A 16,024-nucleotide genomic window follows, 5' to 3' on the forward strand; every position below is an offset into this window, starting at 1 on the left:
TTTGGGTAAAAATTGATGTAATGTTAAATTTGGTGTATGAATAAATGGTTACATTGATGAATGACAATAATATTAAAATACGAATAAACAATTCATAGTACACATAATAATAAGCACACAACATACATTATTTAAAGACTAGCATTAATAATCAAAGACTAATAAATTAAATAATATACATAACAATTTCAAGATGAGTAGTATAGAGCAAAATATTAATAAATAAAATGTAGAACAAATTTAGAATGATAATAAATGAATTTTAAATAAATAATGTAAAAACGAAATTTAAAATAAACTATATACAAAACAATTTAAAATATTATATATGAAAAATTTTAAAATAAATAATAACATATATGTACATATGAAAGCATAAAATAAGGAATATCTAAAAATCTTGAAATGGATAACAAATGATTTAAAACAAATAGTAAAATAAAAAAGGTACAAAGCAGTTTTAAAATAATTAATATATACAATACATTTTAACATAAGATAAAATAATATATAAAATACTTAAGGTAAATAGCTAAAATTTTTACATTATCATGTAAGAATGTAAAAGGAAAAATTGTTTTATATTAAAAAGGAGAACTAGGATAGATAATATACGTATATATATTTAAAATAATTAATGTATATAAAACTTGAAATAAATAATAATAAATCTAAAACAGTTTAGAATAAAAAAATATATAAGAGGAAATCTTAGATAATAGAGAAATACAAATACAATTTAAGAAAACAATATATGTACAAAAATGGGGGCTAAAGGGTCAAGGGTGTGATTGAAATCAAAATGAAATTAATGGGAATAATTAAAAATGTTGCAAGAAGGGATAAGGGACTAATTCGCCGTATGTTGGAAGAATCAAGGGGCGAAAAGATAAATACCCAAAGTCCCTTATGCTGTGCGTTTCGATACGGGCAAAAACAAAATAAGATGAAATTATGGGGACAAATTAAAAAATAAAGAAAGTGAAAACGGACTGAATTAAAAGCATAAAAAAAACATAGGGACTACCCACATAAATAACCCCAAAGAACCAAAAACGGGGGTCCCCCAGCTACTCAAGTCAGGTCACGCGGGTTCTCCCCCAAAACTACGTCGTTTTGAGTCTGGGGGGTCCTAAAACACTGCCACTGCAATATTATAAAAAGACCATTTTTCCTTAAAAGAAGGTTTTGCTGCAGCATTAGAGAAAGAAAGAAAAAAAACACTTTTAAGAGTCTCCTCTCTGCTGGGGTTTCCAATCCCCTTGATGCCAATTGATGAGCCGCCTCAGTGGTTCGCCGCACCACCACTATGGCTGATGGCCGACGACAAACGACCACGGGGAGGTGAGTTTTTCCTTCCTCTCTTTTCTTATATTTTTATTATTTTGAATGCAAAAGAAAAAAAAAGAAAATGAAATACACTGAAATAGTAAAGAAATAAAAACAAGCAGAAACTCAAGCAAAAAGAGTAAAAAGAAACATCATTTGAAATAGTTTTGCTCTTGATGTATCTCGTTTATAAAACGTTCGTTTGATTAAGATAAGTTCTTAAGAAATAAGGTAAAGAAAAAGTAAATAAAATAGAAAAAAAGAAAACAATTTAAAGATTCATATCGACCTTTCAATATTTTCGCGTTGCTTCTTTTTGTTTTTCTAGTGTTCGTAAAAACGAAGAAGAAGAAGTACAAGCAGTGCTTGGGGCTTTTATAACCCGAATTACAAGTCTCTCTATTTCTAATTTTTTTGTCTTTTTGCCATTTACTGTTACTGTTGCTTGTTCTGTTCATTTTTGCAGATGTCAGGCGGCGCGATAGTTGCGTGCAGCGACGCGAAGGGCATACGAGGCGACCGCGTGTGGTGCCGGGACTGGGGCAGAGGCGCATGCGGCGCCCTAGGGCTTCCCTCTTTGCTGAAAAACTTTTGTTTGTGGGCTAGGGTTTTTTAATTTTCTTTTGGGCCTATTGGGTTTAGGCTTGTAGTTCTGATTGGACTGTAATTTTTTTACTTATTTTTGGGTTGGTTGGTTTTGCTAGTGGGCCGGGCAGAAAATGGGTCTGACAGTTGTGTTTTGTTTTGGCTGCATGAAATTTTGACTGCATGGCATTTCATCATAGAAAAGAGGCGTTGATTCACGTGTGGTTGCTAAATAGAGAGCTTGTCATGGAAAATGAATTTCTTGATAAAGTGGAAGTGAATACGGTTGTCCGAATATAGTTCAAGAAAACATGAAGCGAGAAGTGTAACAAGAGGAGTATACGACCTTGTTGCGTTGCTTCAAGATTCAAGTTAGCAAAGATTATTCAAGAGTCGTCAAACATCCCAACCCTTTTAAAGAAGCTCATGAGCATGAGTGAGTAAGGAGTTGCGACCTGGAAGAGCTAGTAGATGTCTATTGGAAAATTCGCGTGATACATCTTAATATCCGGATGATCGAGGGCGAAGCTGTATATGTATCTGCTTTATGTAAAGAGATCTGTTTTCTAGTAAAGTTCTAGTAAAGAATTGAACCTGAATCAACGTATCTTTTTTGCATTCATTTCATGCATTTGCACTACATTATATCATATGCATTAAAGACTTAAAAGATCCTAATCAATTAAAATCATTTGCTCAGTTAACCTGGAAACCAACCAACTACCCAAACACCGTTACGGCACTCGAGCAAAAACTAAGGACATGGATCAAAGATTAGAAAGGCTAGAACAGTTTCAAAAAGAAATGCAGGATCAACTTCAGCAGCAAATGAAAGAGCAGCTCGAGAAGACTTAGCAGAATATGATGGACAAAATGATAGAATCTCAAGGGAATATGATGACTCAGTTAACTTAGTTGTTGACCAGGGGAAGCGATAAAGGAAAAGGCCCTGCGCTCAATGTTGAAGAAGGAGGCAGTGAGGGACCTCTTTATCCCCTAGGCTTTACCCTTCCGCATGTGCAGACCCAAATTAAGGTATATCTGCGCAAATCCTCTGTCACCATTAGGCCTCAGTAGTTTCAAGCCAATGCTTCAAAGTCAATGAATTACCAAGTTGGATCAGGCTCTAGCCTTGAGATTAATCCTGTCAATCCTGTTATCCCCGACTTCGATGAGGCGGTTGAAAAAGAAAAAGTGAAAGAAAAATTGCTAAAGCAATTAGAGGAAATGTGGAATTGGATTGAAGAGAAATTCAAGGTTATGGAAGCACCGGGAGCTATCGCGGGGTTGATGCCAATGATCTGAGTTTGGTCCTAGATTTGATGCTCCCTCACAAGTTTAAAATGCCGAAATTCGAGAAGTATGCCCTAAGGCCCACATTACTATGTTTTGTAGGTGGATGACTGGGTATGTCAATAATGACCAGTTATTGATACATTGCTTTCAGGATAGCCTCACAGGGGCAGCGTCTAAATTGTACAATCAATTGAGCCGTACCAGGATTAGTTCCTAGAGAGATTTGGCACAGGCTTTTATAAAGCAGTACAGTCATGTAGTAGAAATGGTTCCTGATAGAATCACTTTGCAGAACATGGAAAAGAAGTCAAATGAAAGTTTAGGCAGTACGTACAGAGGTGGAGGGAGGTCGCTGTCCAAGTTCAGCCACCGCTCTTGGAAAGGGAAATGACAATGCTCTTTATAAATACATTGAAAGCCCCGTTCGTCACACATATGTTAGGAAGTGTCATAAAAAGCTTTTTTGACATAGTCATGAATGGTGAAATGATTGAAAGCGCCATAAGGAGCGGAAAGATTGATGTTGGAGGAAATGACAGAAGGTAAGCCTCAAAAGAAAAAGAAAATGAGGTGAACAACGTGAATACGTACATCAAATCGATTACAATGAATCAACCAAGAAAGGTGGTTGCGAATCAGCAGGGTTCATCAAGACAAGAATTAGATGTGAAGAACCAGTTTACACCAATCCCAATACCATATAGGGAACTGTATCAAAATTTGTTTGATGCACATGTTGTTTCCCCTTTTCATGTGAAGCCTCTACAACCTCCGTATCCCAAATGGTATGATGTGAACACACAATGTGACTACCATGTGGGAATTACGGGGCATTTAATAGAGAATTGCACTACATTCAAAAAGCTAGTTGAAAAACTCATCAACATGGGTGTTGTCAAGTTTGGTGACTCATCTAGTGCAGAAAATCCACTACCCAATCATGATTGATAATGGAGTGAATGCAATTTATGAAGAAGTTATGGGAAACGTTCACATCAAATATGAAGACACACTTGAAAAGGGACCTTGTTAGATATTCACCCTTATAAACTTAGGAGTGTCCAAATAATCAGATTGTAGAGGAATTCTCTGTAGTATCTAGAGCCTACTTAGAGTAATGTTCAAAACACACTTGTTGCTTTTAGCTTAGAGGCAATAATAATTCCTTTATGAAATAGGCTCATGTCTGAACGTCGTTATTTTAATAAAATACATCTTTGCATTCATTTTTGAGCCAATATTCTTTCATTCTTTTCGAATAATTATTCTTTCATTCTTTTGGATTTTCTTTCACATTATTCCTTTATTCATCCATAATCACATTGTACAAATAATTATTTATAAATTCATACATTCTTTTATTTCTTTGGTACTTACTATAGGTCCTCAGGTATCAATGACATGAGCGACGCTGCTACAGACTCAGAATTTTCTTTTGAGCGAGACATGTGTTTAGAGGGATTTTATGACTTTGAAAATGACATAGATTGTAGCCTATCTCCGGACTTGTTGAGGATGGTAGAGTAGGAAGGAAATTTTATGTCTTGAGGAGACAATGGAGATTGTGACCTTAAGGGAACATGCATAACCGAAGAAGCAAAACAAGACCTTGTTAAGTTGCTTCAAGAATTCAAAGATATTTTCGCACGATCATATCAAGATATGTCTGGCTTACTATGAACTATGGATGCTGTTAAGGCTAAAAGGTCCATAAGTGTATCAGAAGGACACATACTAATGGTTTTAGGATAGCCGAGTTAATCACGAGGTTTCAGTACTGCTGGTCCACCATGGAAGGAGATTACATCATTTATACCATAAATACCAATTTGAGGAAGTTAAAACCTGTGTGCCTCTTCCATTTCTTCACAAATTTTCCATATGTAGGGCATGGATGTGATAGGGCTAATCTCATCAAAAGTTTTTAGTCAAGATCGATTCATCTTTGTGGTCTTCGATTATTTTACTAAGAGGGTGAAAATAGCTTCATATGCCAATGTTACAAGGTCGAGGTCATTAAATTCTAATTTTTAAAAAAAAAAGAGATCCGACGCCAATGAAGAATACAAAAAAGGATAATGTCAAAATTTTGTAGTCTATTCAAAGATCAGACGTTATAGGCAGCCAAAAAAAGAAAAATAAAATAAGGATCGTGACCGAGACTTGTAAAGATTGGCATAAAGAAGTTATCGTCTACGCTCATCAAAGTCGGCTAGAACCTTTGCCGGGGCAACACCTCGCTCATTATAGAGAAGGCTTGTTCTAGAGGAGCATTGATATTGACTGAGATGGATGCCAAAGACTTGCCCAATTCGGCAGATTCAGATTTAGTCAAGAAGTATTTTACCTGAAAGGGGAGACACCAAGGAGAAAACCCACAAAAGGGGCGCCATAAAAAATCAAAAAAAAAAGAAAGAAAGAAAACAGGAGAGGCCAAGGCGAAAACCCGCAAACCAAAGGGGATTTGAGTTGAAAACCCGAAAAAGGGTGACTCAAATTTTGACCAGAATAGGCCATGAGGTGATCAGAGTTACTCAAATGTTGATCAAAATGAGGCATGTGGTGATCTTGTTATACCTGAATTAGCAGGAAAGGGTAGGCGACATTTTAGGGCATCGACAGAGTACTGTAGATCTCCTAAACACATGTCAAACTCAGAATGGTCTTCAGGAAGTTTGTACAGAGAAGTTTAAGCTGCGATATCTGGGGCACTTAGTCATTATACTATTTATATTCTTGGAATACTTCATTCTTTTTCAAGATACAAGTCAATTCCTCTTTTACTCTCAATATTCTTGATAATTTATTCATTGCAAGCTTTGCTCTCAAATCAATTCTATTTTATCCATCGTTTTGTTCTTTTTGCAAGCATGTTGCATTAGAATAACGATTAATGGACTAATAAAACTTTCACAAGGGAAGTTTTGCATATTACTCTAGAAGTTTCTAAATAATACAGGAACCTGAAACATAACTATTGTTTAGAATGCACCAAGTTTAAAGGTTGGAAATATGAGAAGGAAGAGTCTAAATGAAGACTATCTCTTTGGATTTTGTTGTCAAAAACATTGATCGAACAAAATGACAAGATGTCAGATGGGTGACAAAGCTTAAATCACCAAGCAATAAGAAGGGGTTTCCTTGGAGAAGAGAATCCTTCATTTGTGCATTGGCATTTGGTATGACACCCTGGGAATGGTGTGAAGGACCAAAAAGTTTCACATTCTATATCCTTGAATTGCGATAGGAGAAGATTAAGGAAAGGCCAGAATTTTCTACCCTTGGGTTACAGCGGGAGAAAGATGGTACAAATTTTGTGTCCCGGTGGATTAAACTTTGAAGGTTACAGTGGGGCAATCTGACTAAGTGTTTCTTTGGAAATGCTAATCGAGCAAGAGGACGTTGTAGCATGTCAATGATAAAAAATTAATAAACTTTGAGTAATGATAACCTAAGCGATAAAGAAGGATAATTCTCGAAAAAATGACATTATGCATTCATTTAAATGTCATTCATACACGTCTAGTTAGAAGCATTTGATTCATTCTGATCATGTCATCCTAATCACTAGGCATAATTAGGTTCATAAAATGGATTATACAGGTCATGTTTCCCAAAGAATAGATCAGTGAAAACAACAGATCTTGTCTTCCTATATTGGCAGCGAAGTAGATCAAAAATAGCAGATATTGTCTTCCTGTATTGGCAGTGAAGCAGATCGAAAATAACAGATATTGTCTTCCTATATTGGTAGCGAAGTAGATCGAAGATAACAGATCTTGTCTTCTTGTATTGGCAGCGAAGTAGATCAAAGATAGCAGATCTTGTCTTCCTATATTGGTAGCAAAATAGATCGAAGATAACAGATCTTATCTTCCTATATTGGTAGCGAAGTAGATCGAAAATAACAGATTTTGTCTTCTTGTATTGGTAGCGTAGTAGATCAAAGATAACAGATCTTGTCTTCCTATATTAGTAGCAAAGTAGATCGAAGATAATAGATCTTATCTTCCTGTATTGGCAGCGAAGTAGATCAAAGATAGCAGATCTTGTCTTCCTATATTGGTAGCGAAGTAGATCGAAGATAACATATCTTGTCTTCCTATATTGGTAGCGAAGTAGATCGAAGATAACAGATCTTGTCTTCCTGTATTGGTAGTGAAGTAGATCAAAGATAACAGATCTTGTCTTCCTGTACCGGCAGCGAAGTAGATCGAAGATAACAGATATTGTCTTCCTGTATTGGCAGTGAAGTAGATCAAAGATAACAAATCTTGTCTTCCTGTACCGACAGCGAAGTAGATCAAAGATAGCAGATCTTGTCTTCCTATATTGGTAGCAAAGTAGATCGAAGATAACAGATTTTGTCTTTCTGTATTGGCAGCGAAGTAGATCAAAGATAGCAGATCTTGTCTTCCTATATTGGTAGCGAAGTAGATCGAAGATAACAGATCTTGTCTTCCTGTAGTGGCAGTGAAGTAGATCAAAGATAACAGATCTTGTCTTCCTGTTCTAGCAGCGAAGTAGATCAAAGATAGCAGATCTTATCTTCCTATATTGGTAGCGAAGTATATCGAAAATAACAGATCTTGTCTTCCTGTATCGGCAGCGAAGTAGATCAAAGATAGCAGATCTTGTCTTCCTATATTGGTAGCGAAGTAGATCGAAGATAACATATCTTGTCTTCCTGTATTGGCAGCGAAGTAGATCAAAGATAACATATCTTGTCTTCCAACTCTTTCGTTGAATCTGAATAATCGAGAATGCTCTTTAATCAAAACATAAATAAAAAGCTCATTATCGAGAATTCAATACGTTGTGTCCTAACGCATTGGATATGATACGTTGTTTTCTCGAGATGAGGATTTTTTTCTAAAAATAATAAATGTAATATTCAATGTTTAGAATTTTGAGAAATTGTGCCCTAACGTATTGGGCTGCGATTTCTTCATCTGACTTAAACAATTGAATATCCTTTTAAATTTTATTGCACGAGTTTTTTTGGACAAGCTCGTTTTTGAGGAAGTGAAATATCATGCCGTAATTCATTGGGTGTAACATTTTCTCTTTCGAAATGAGAGGGTCTTATCGAGTAACTTGTTTTATATAAGTTTTTAAAAAAAAACAAAAGATCATATTTTAAATCTCTTCAAAGTTTTCAATTTTCGACATTAAGACATTAATTAATTAACTAGGTACCAATTTTTGGGCGTTACGAGGGTAGTAATCCTTCCTCGTACATAACAGACTCCCGAACCCGTTTTTCTGAATTTCGTGGACCAAAATCATTGTTTTAATAAAGTCAAATCGCTTATTAAAAATAACCACTTTTTGAGGTGACCCGATCACACCTAAATAAAAAAGATCTGTGGCGACTCCCATTCTCGTTTTTTTTCAAAATCCAAGTCGACCCCGTTTTTCAAAATAAAAATGATTTCGACAAAAACTAATTTCGAACATTAGAAAAAAAATCCACATCCATTTTGAAATAATTATATTTTGATCATGTCCGGTTTATATTTTATTGATAAAAATAATTTTAAACATTAGGAAAAGAAAATTACGTCCCTTTTGAAATAAACGTATCTTGACCATGTCAAATTTATATTTTCATTTCACATGTCTCAGACGCTAATAATCCCTCTCAATTTCTATATTGAGTAAATTTTATTATTAGCAATCCCTTTCAATTTCATTATTAAGCAAATTAATTCCCTAAAAATATTGAAACAAATCCTCCTTTTGATTAATATAATAATAAATTTGACCTTGATGTTTACATATTTTATCATGTTTACGTATTTTATCGTTTCATCTTGATTCTATAAAATTGAATACAAATTTATGCTTTTTACTATTTTTAATATTTTTAAAAAGCGTATCAAGGACAAACTAATAGAATATATAAATATTGAAAGCTAGAATTGTTATTATACCTACCAAAAGTAAGATAAATTAACAACACGTAGACGCCATTAATAATTGTCCTTAATTGCTCACTTTCAAAATTGAGAGAAACTAAATTACTTTTTTCTTTTGAGGACCAAATTGCTCAATATTGAAATTGAAATGGATTGAGAGGTATTTTTACCCTATTAATACATAAACATTGTGAACTTCAATAAGTTAGGCTTCTGTTGTACCAAAAATAATAATGATGCAGAAAAATTGAACTTCATTGCACTCGAGTATTTTCGGTTTCTAGCCTTACAAGAAGTATTGAAAATGAAAAAAATAAATAAATAAATAAATCGCCACAGAGAAATTCAGAGAAGAAAATCACCGGCTGGACTATCAGCATGCATGTCCATGCAATCATTAGGGCTTGGGGAATTGACTTCCCTAATTTGTTGGTGACAGTAGTTGGTCTCAGTATTTCGAGATCCATTAGCAGAAGACAGTACGTTATTTGAATGGTAACCAACCTGGACTGAGTGGTAGTGCTGAAGGCTCCGACGAACAGGGCTTGACAGTGCATTTGAGAATACAGAGTTCTTTGCTGCTGAAATTGGAGTAGAAGAAAAGGGAGCACTTGAAGTGTTCAGCTGAGTCGCAGTTTGAGGGTGCTGCTGCAGCTGAAATGACAGCCTGGGCGACATTGGGGACTCCTCCGCTCCAAAGTCGACCTCATTCTATAGAAATTCAACAAAAATAACGAATGGAATGTTAATTTGCAGTACAAAGAAGAGTAAAACCAAACTTAATTAGACCTCTGATTAGACGTTAATGTACTCTAGGTTAATTGTATTTGTCCCTCAGTAGTTCAGAAATATAAGATTGTCAATCTGACAGTTAATTTTCTTTAAAAGCGTCCCTCTTGTCCTTAACATTATGTACCTCCTATTTTTCGCACCCACGATGCAATATATAACACTCGAACAGCATGTCCAACATGCTACGCAGCCATAACTGTTCCTCATATTCTGTTGTTACCCATGGGTAGATGGCAATAAGACCATTGTTTTCCTGACACAGATCTTAGAACTGCAGGGGGGAAAAGAAAACAAGACGATAATGCCCCATCATTTTACCTGTTCAGAGAAACAATTGTAGTACTTGTCTGACTTGTGTCAAAGCCTAAATATAGTAATCTTATAATTACTTATTGCACTACCAGTTCAAACCTGTGCCACATATCCTACGAAGAATGTGACAACTCCCTATAAAAGCTAAGAAAATACAAAAATTCTATTACAAAAGAACCTGTCCAATTCAAAATCACCACATCAGCCAGACTAGAATAGCAAAGACATGTGTTACACAACCGATTTCCATTTCAGTTGAAAGTAGATATGTGGTATCGGCCCTTAACTACCCAGGCTTTTTTTGCTTTATCTTTTTATTTTTAAACACTAGACTCTCTTGTGAACAACATTCCTTACTCTAAACTGCTAAATTCCAAGATCAACTCTCTAAATCTTAGCTGCTTAAAGAACCAGAAGGTAACCTTCAGAAGAGTCCTTCAGAGTTCAGACATTAAATATTATTGATTCACCATCACAAGCACTGCTCCTCAAACTTTTCCTGATAAAAATCAATCAAATTTGATGAAATCCCAATTGATTGGGTCCTTAAGAAAAGGTAATCTTAATGGAAAATATTCAACCTTATAATCTGGGGTCCTCAGTGACGCATTACACCTGTACATGCAGAAATCAACTGGAAAAAATATGTCAGTCTGACAGAGCTTGGGCAAATTTGATGGTAGAGAACATGGAGCAACCTCAACAGCAATTGCTTCTAAGGAAAGAGTGATTGTAACAACTTCTAGTGCACAATCATGTATCTATTAGGGGGTTCAGAAAATGATAAGTCTTTCCATCACCTCATTCTCCCACACACTATGTTACTCTCATTTCTATCCAAAACACCAAACATACTTCTAAACTAGGATCAAACATCTATTAATTAGGATTTCTAGAAAAACCAATAGTCTCTTCTCTTCTCTTCTATCCTATGCTACCGTCCTCATCCTCTCACCTATCATTTTACTCTGATTATTCTATACACTGATCTGGTTAAGTGCTTACTGTTTGGACACTACAGTTGAATTCACCGGAGTGGTGCAGAAACACTGTTGGTTGAAGCATTAAGTTTAATATAAAGGATATAAAATTGAGTATAAGAATGGTGCTAAAGTAAAAGAACCACCATTAGCCAAGCAGATTCATCAAAACAATAAGAGCAAGAAATCACAGAAGATACCTGCAAATATGAAACTATATCAGTTGTTGTAACCCGTGATCCTTCCTCTTGCTGCCTCAAAATCCATTGGAACAGTTTCTCCTGCAAAGAACAAGGGAAAAGAGAGGAAGGATTTATATAGTGATACAAAACCAGCCGTCAACCAGGGACAAATGAAAACAATTATACAACTGAAAACGAAAGCAAAAGAAAGCCTGCAGCAATATTTTAAAATGAAGGGTTGCAATGAAAGCATTGCAGTGGGAAAAATAGTAGGCTGAAATTATTCATAACCAATTTAAGACAACAATGAGCAAGACTACGGGACCAATGGAATAAAACAAGGATGCAAATCAACCATAAGCACCATTCACTGCATATGAGCAAATCAATAAATCAGAGAACAAAGTAAAAAATTCTAGAAGCAGAGGGCTCTATCGTGAGAACTGAGGACACAAGTTCAAGGACCAGGGAACTTTCTCCAGCTTTACTACAAACACAAAAAGGTGTGCATGCTTGCTACAATCATTATTTTGCGTTTGAAGAAGCTATGACTGATCAGGGGAGCTCAAAGCATGCAGCTTCTAAATTGAGGGCTTAATGTCTCTTCAATATAGGGTTCAGCTACAAGGACAATTTTTATATCATGTGACTATCTTTCTAGAACATAATTATATGACCATTTTATCCTATTCTGTAAGCATAATAAAAACTTATGGCACATCGTAGTTGCAGTTTGGATTTAACCAGCTTCAGGATACCTGAAATAGTTGCTTTAAAGCAAAAGAATTTTAAAAATTAATATCATAGTAACCTGCTAAATTTGAGAAAGTGATTAAAATGTACCATTAATTATAATTTAACTTTTTCTATATATAAACTAAAATTACACTTTTTCCTTCAAAATAATTATATTATTCTTGAACTTTAAAACTCTAATGTACTTTCTATTCCAAAAGCATTTTTAATTTTTTGCTTCTGAAAGCAAAAAACAAAAAAGAAGTATCAAAAGAAACAGCCAAACACTGCCTTTATATTTTTTGTATTTATTTATTTTCAAGTTTTTAAGCAACAATAGCTCATCAAAAACTTGATAATTTTTTTAAGGTAATAAAGGCTAAAGAACTTCATGCTGTGATCATGTGGATAATGTGCTCGATACTGAGGTGAAGGCCATTCTGTTCAGCTTGGAACTAGCAGCTGAATATCGACCCTCGAATGTAGTAGTGGAAAGTGATTATACGTTAGCAGTAAAAGAGATAAACAGTTTGAGTCCTAGTTTTTGGGAGCGGAGTGGTTTGCTTAATGATATTTTGGACTTGGTCTTGCATTTGGGGTCATGTTTTTCACCACACTTTTCAGCTAGGACATCAGTTTTCCCATAATCTTACTAAGCTTGATTGTAATGTTGGGGAGGATTAAAGATGGTCGGGCTCAGCTAATTAATTTCTGAAATCCTGATTTATGGGATGACTAAAACACCTTACGGCCCTCCATAAAAAAAACCAACGAACTTCTGATGAGTTCAATAATCATTGCAGAACATCAGCTTGAAAGAAAAAAATTAAAAAACAAAATAAAAAAGTAATCAAATTCCATACACTAAATACAATGCATAACAGGGAAAATTAATTCACTGATGTACAGAAATTAACATAAAATTTCAACTTCTTTTAAGGGAAAAATTTATCAGATAAATAAAGCTGACAACTTTGACCAGATTACAACAGAACAACTCAAAAGCAAATGGGCAATCAAATACTAACCCAACTTAATTCTTTCACAAGGTAATTATGCTTCTTATAAATTTGTTTCTAACAGAAATTTCCATTTCTTTTTATTCTAGCATAGCAGAATAGCAATTCTCCAACAAATATATATACTTAATAACAGAGATATTAGATAAGGGAAAAGGAAACAAAAAAAAAAAAAAAGTTTAATGAATAAAAGATAAGAGATAGAAGCCAACCAGCGCGTGACGTTCACCGGCCTGGAAAGAGAGGCGTTGGTGGTTCATGGCCTGCGAATAAAGCTGCGAAAGCGAGTTAGCCGCGCTGCAGAAGGTGGTGTACATGCTCCGATCCACCTCGTCCAGTCGCGTAGCATCAGACTTCCTCTTCTTCGACATAGCTTTTTTTAATGAAAATTTAGAAAATAAAAATAAAACCCTAACAAAGAGAGAGAAGGGGGGAAGGTGGAGAGGATTAGGATTGAGTTGAGGGCGAAATAAGGAAGGAAAAGAAAAGATTGTGGAGAAATTGAGGCAAAGAAAGACAAAGGTAACTGGCTGGTGTGTTTTCAATACAAACTTTCATTTTACTGAATATGAATATTTAAGGAAAAATGACAAAATAGGTACCTAATATTTACATCTTTTATCATTTTAGAATCTGTCTAATTACTTGAAAACATTTTACACAAAATGATTTGGATGATTTTAAGTAAAACGTTTTTAGTTGTTTAATAAAATTTCATGAAACAAACCCAATATACATATTTTCATAACAAAAAGACTGTTTACTTTTATTAATTAATTCAGAAAACCATTTTAAAATAACTCAAACAATTAATTAACTTAATTATTCTGGTAGAATTATTTATTATGATCTTTGCAATATATATATATATACACGTGTGTGTTTGCAAATTGTATATATATTTTTAGCGAAGTGAGCCAACATGCCAAAACAATCTCATTGTACTTATTATAAAAATGTCTCATGTAAACCTTAATTAAAATGTCTAAGCAATAAATTACAAAAAGTACATGCGCCTTTTGAACCAATTGATTGCCCGCAGTATTGGTCGAAACAACAATGTGATGTAATGCTCATATCCCTTTTAATGTCGTACACATTGCACTTCTAATTAAATTACCCGAACAATATTCAAATTCTATAATCTACTCCACATGACATCTACAAAAAGTATAATTGAATCTTATAATCATATATGTCCTTGTTAGCATTATTGTCAAACACGAAATCCATGATAATTCAACTTCTAGACCATTAATATAGACATATTTGAAGTTCAAGAAAAAGGGTGAGATAGCAGGACTGATAAACAACACGACAGTAGCATAACACACATATAGTTTCTATTTTTTAATACATATGAGGGAGAAGGTCCAATTAAAATGTTAATTCAAGATGAAGAGAAAGTGTAAGCACTAAGCAGTTAACACTTTTTACCATATCATAAAATTGTTGCACAAAACAAGATAAATCATACGTACATAATTCAATGCATGTACAAATGCCAATTGCCAAAAGTGAGAGAAACAAAAGAAGATAAAAAATGATGTATCATCCTTTATTACTTTTTTTCTATATCAAGCACAATATTAAAGATAAAGAACCTATATCAATCTTTATAAAAGAAAATAACTCCTTAAACAAGCTAATTTGTAAGATGAGTGGAGTTAAGATTGATACTTTCGAGCTTTTGAGATTTAAAAGAAAAATATTCAGAACTTGACTCCTTGGTATCTTATGACCAAGGAACTTTACAGGAAAGGTTTTTCGAGATGGTACAACCTGCATTGTTGTTCATATTGATCTGCTGCAATTCGCTGTAGCATATTAAACCTTTTTCTATACTTAATGAGCTCGTAGGAAAGTAATTTTGTTATGTTTTTAGTTAGTTTTTTTCTTTCAGCACTTAGGTAATAAAATGAGCAATTTAGGCAATTTATAGGACTTTGTGTGCCGAAGTAGGTCTAAAGGTAGGCTAATAGGTTCAGTGAGTGTGCAGGACATCACTTAAGGGTAAAAAGATAGTGAACTGCTTTTGATGTTGCAACATGGAGCTGGGATGTCGCAACACAACAAACAGAATACCCGAGGAGTAGTCTGTCGAGGATGTCGCGACACAAGCTAGAGAGTGTCACTGAGCATTAATGCTCGAAGAAGTTACAATTATTATGCGACTTTCATCAATGACTATTCTCGATATGGATACGTGTATCTAATGCACCACAAAAGCAAAACCTTTGATAAATTTCAAGAGTTTCGTGTGGAAGTGGAAAAGCAATTAGGTTTATCCATAAAGAATCTTCAGTCTGATCGAGGTGGGGAATACTTGTCCAACGAGTTCTTAGGATACCTTATAGAGAATGGGATTTTATCCCAATTGAATGCGCTGAGCACTCCACAGCAAAATGGCATAGTTGAGGGAAGGAATAGAACCTTGCTTGACATGGTTCGTTCAATGTTAAGCTATTCACAACTTCCTACTTCCTTCTAGGGATATGCGATACAAATGACTTGCTATATTCTGAATAATGTGCCAACCAAGTTTGCTTGTAAGACACCTTATGAACTATGGCATGGAAAGAAATCCGCTCTAAATCACTTTAGAATATGGGGTTGTCCAACATAAGTTCTGGATAATGATGCAAAGAAGTTGGATGCACGAACAGAATTGTGCATGTTTGTAGGATATCCGAAAGGAACAAAGGGTGGATTATTCTACAATCCAAAAGATAATATGATCAAAGTTTCTACTCATGCTACTTTCCTCGAGGAAAGCTACATAGATAACTTTAAGCCTCGAAGTAAGTGGTACTCGAGGAACTTTCGGGAGTTGTAGAATAATCACCAAGTTCAATTCTCGAGAAAGTTGTAGA

General features: G+C 34.7%; 1 protein-coding gene and 1 long non-coding RNA gene across 2 annotated transcripts; one reads left to right on the forward strand and one right to left on the reverse strand.

Moving 5' to 3' along the window:
- The first annotated feature begins 1,180 nt into the window (after positions 1-1,180).
- LOC105785378 (uncharacterized) lies at positions 1,181-2,513 on the forward strand. The gene is made up of 2 exons (XR_001130951.2): positions 1,181-1,344; positions 1,796-2,513. It is a non-coding gene; the product is annotated as an uncharacterized LOC105785378 (long non-coding RNA).
- Positions 2,514-9,365: 6,852 nt separating this feature from the next.
- On the reverse strand, positions 9,366-13,693 carry LOC105785377 (hypothetical protein). The gene is made up of 3 exons (XM_012611451.2): positions 13,364-13,693; positions 11,416-11,496; positions 9,366-9,842 (listed from the first exon to the last, which is right to left on the reverse strand). The coding sequence occupies exons 1-3, from the start codon at positions 13,520-13,522 to the stop codon at positions 9,477-9,479; spliced, it is 606 nt and encodes a 201-aa protein (XP_012466905.1). The 5' UTR covers positions 13,523-13,693; the 3' UTR covers positions 9,366-9,476.
- Positions 13,694-16,024: the final 2,331 nt, after the last annotated feature.

The sequence above is a fragment of the Gossypium raimondii genome, chromosome 11 (assembly GCF_025698545.1).
Source record: "Gossypium raimondii isolate GPD5lz chromosome 11, ASM2569854v1, whole genome shotgun sequence".
Taxonomy (NCBI): domain Eukaryota; kingdom Viridiplantae; phylum Streptophyta; class Magnoliopsida; order Malvales; family Malvaceae; genus Gossypium; species Gossypium raimondii.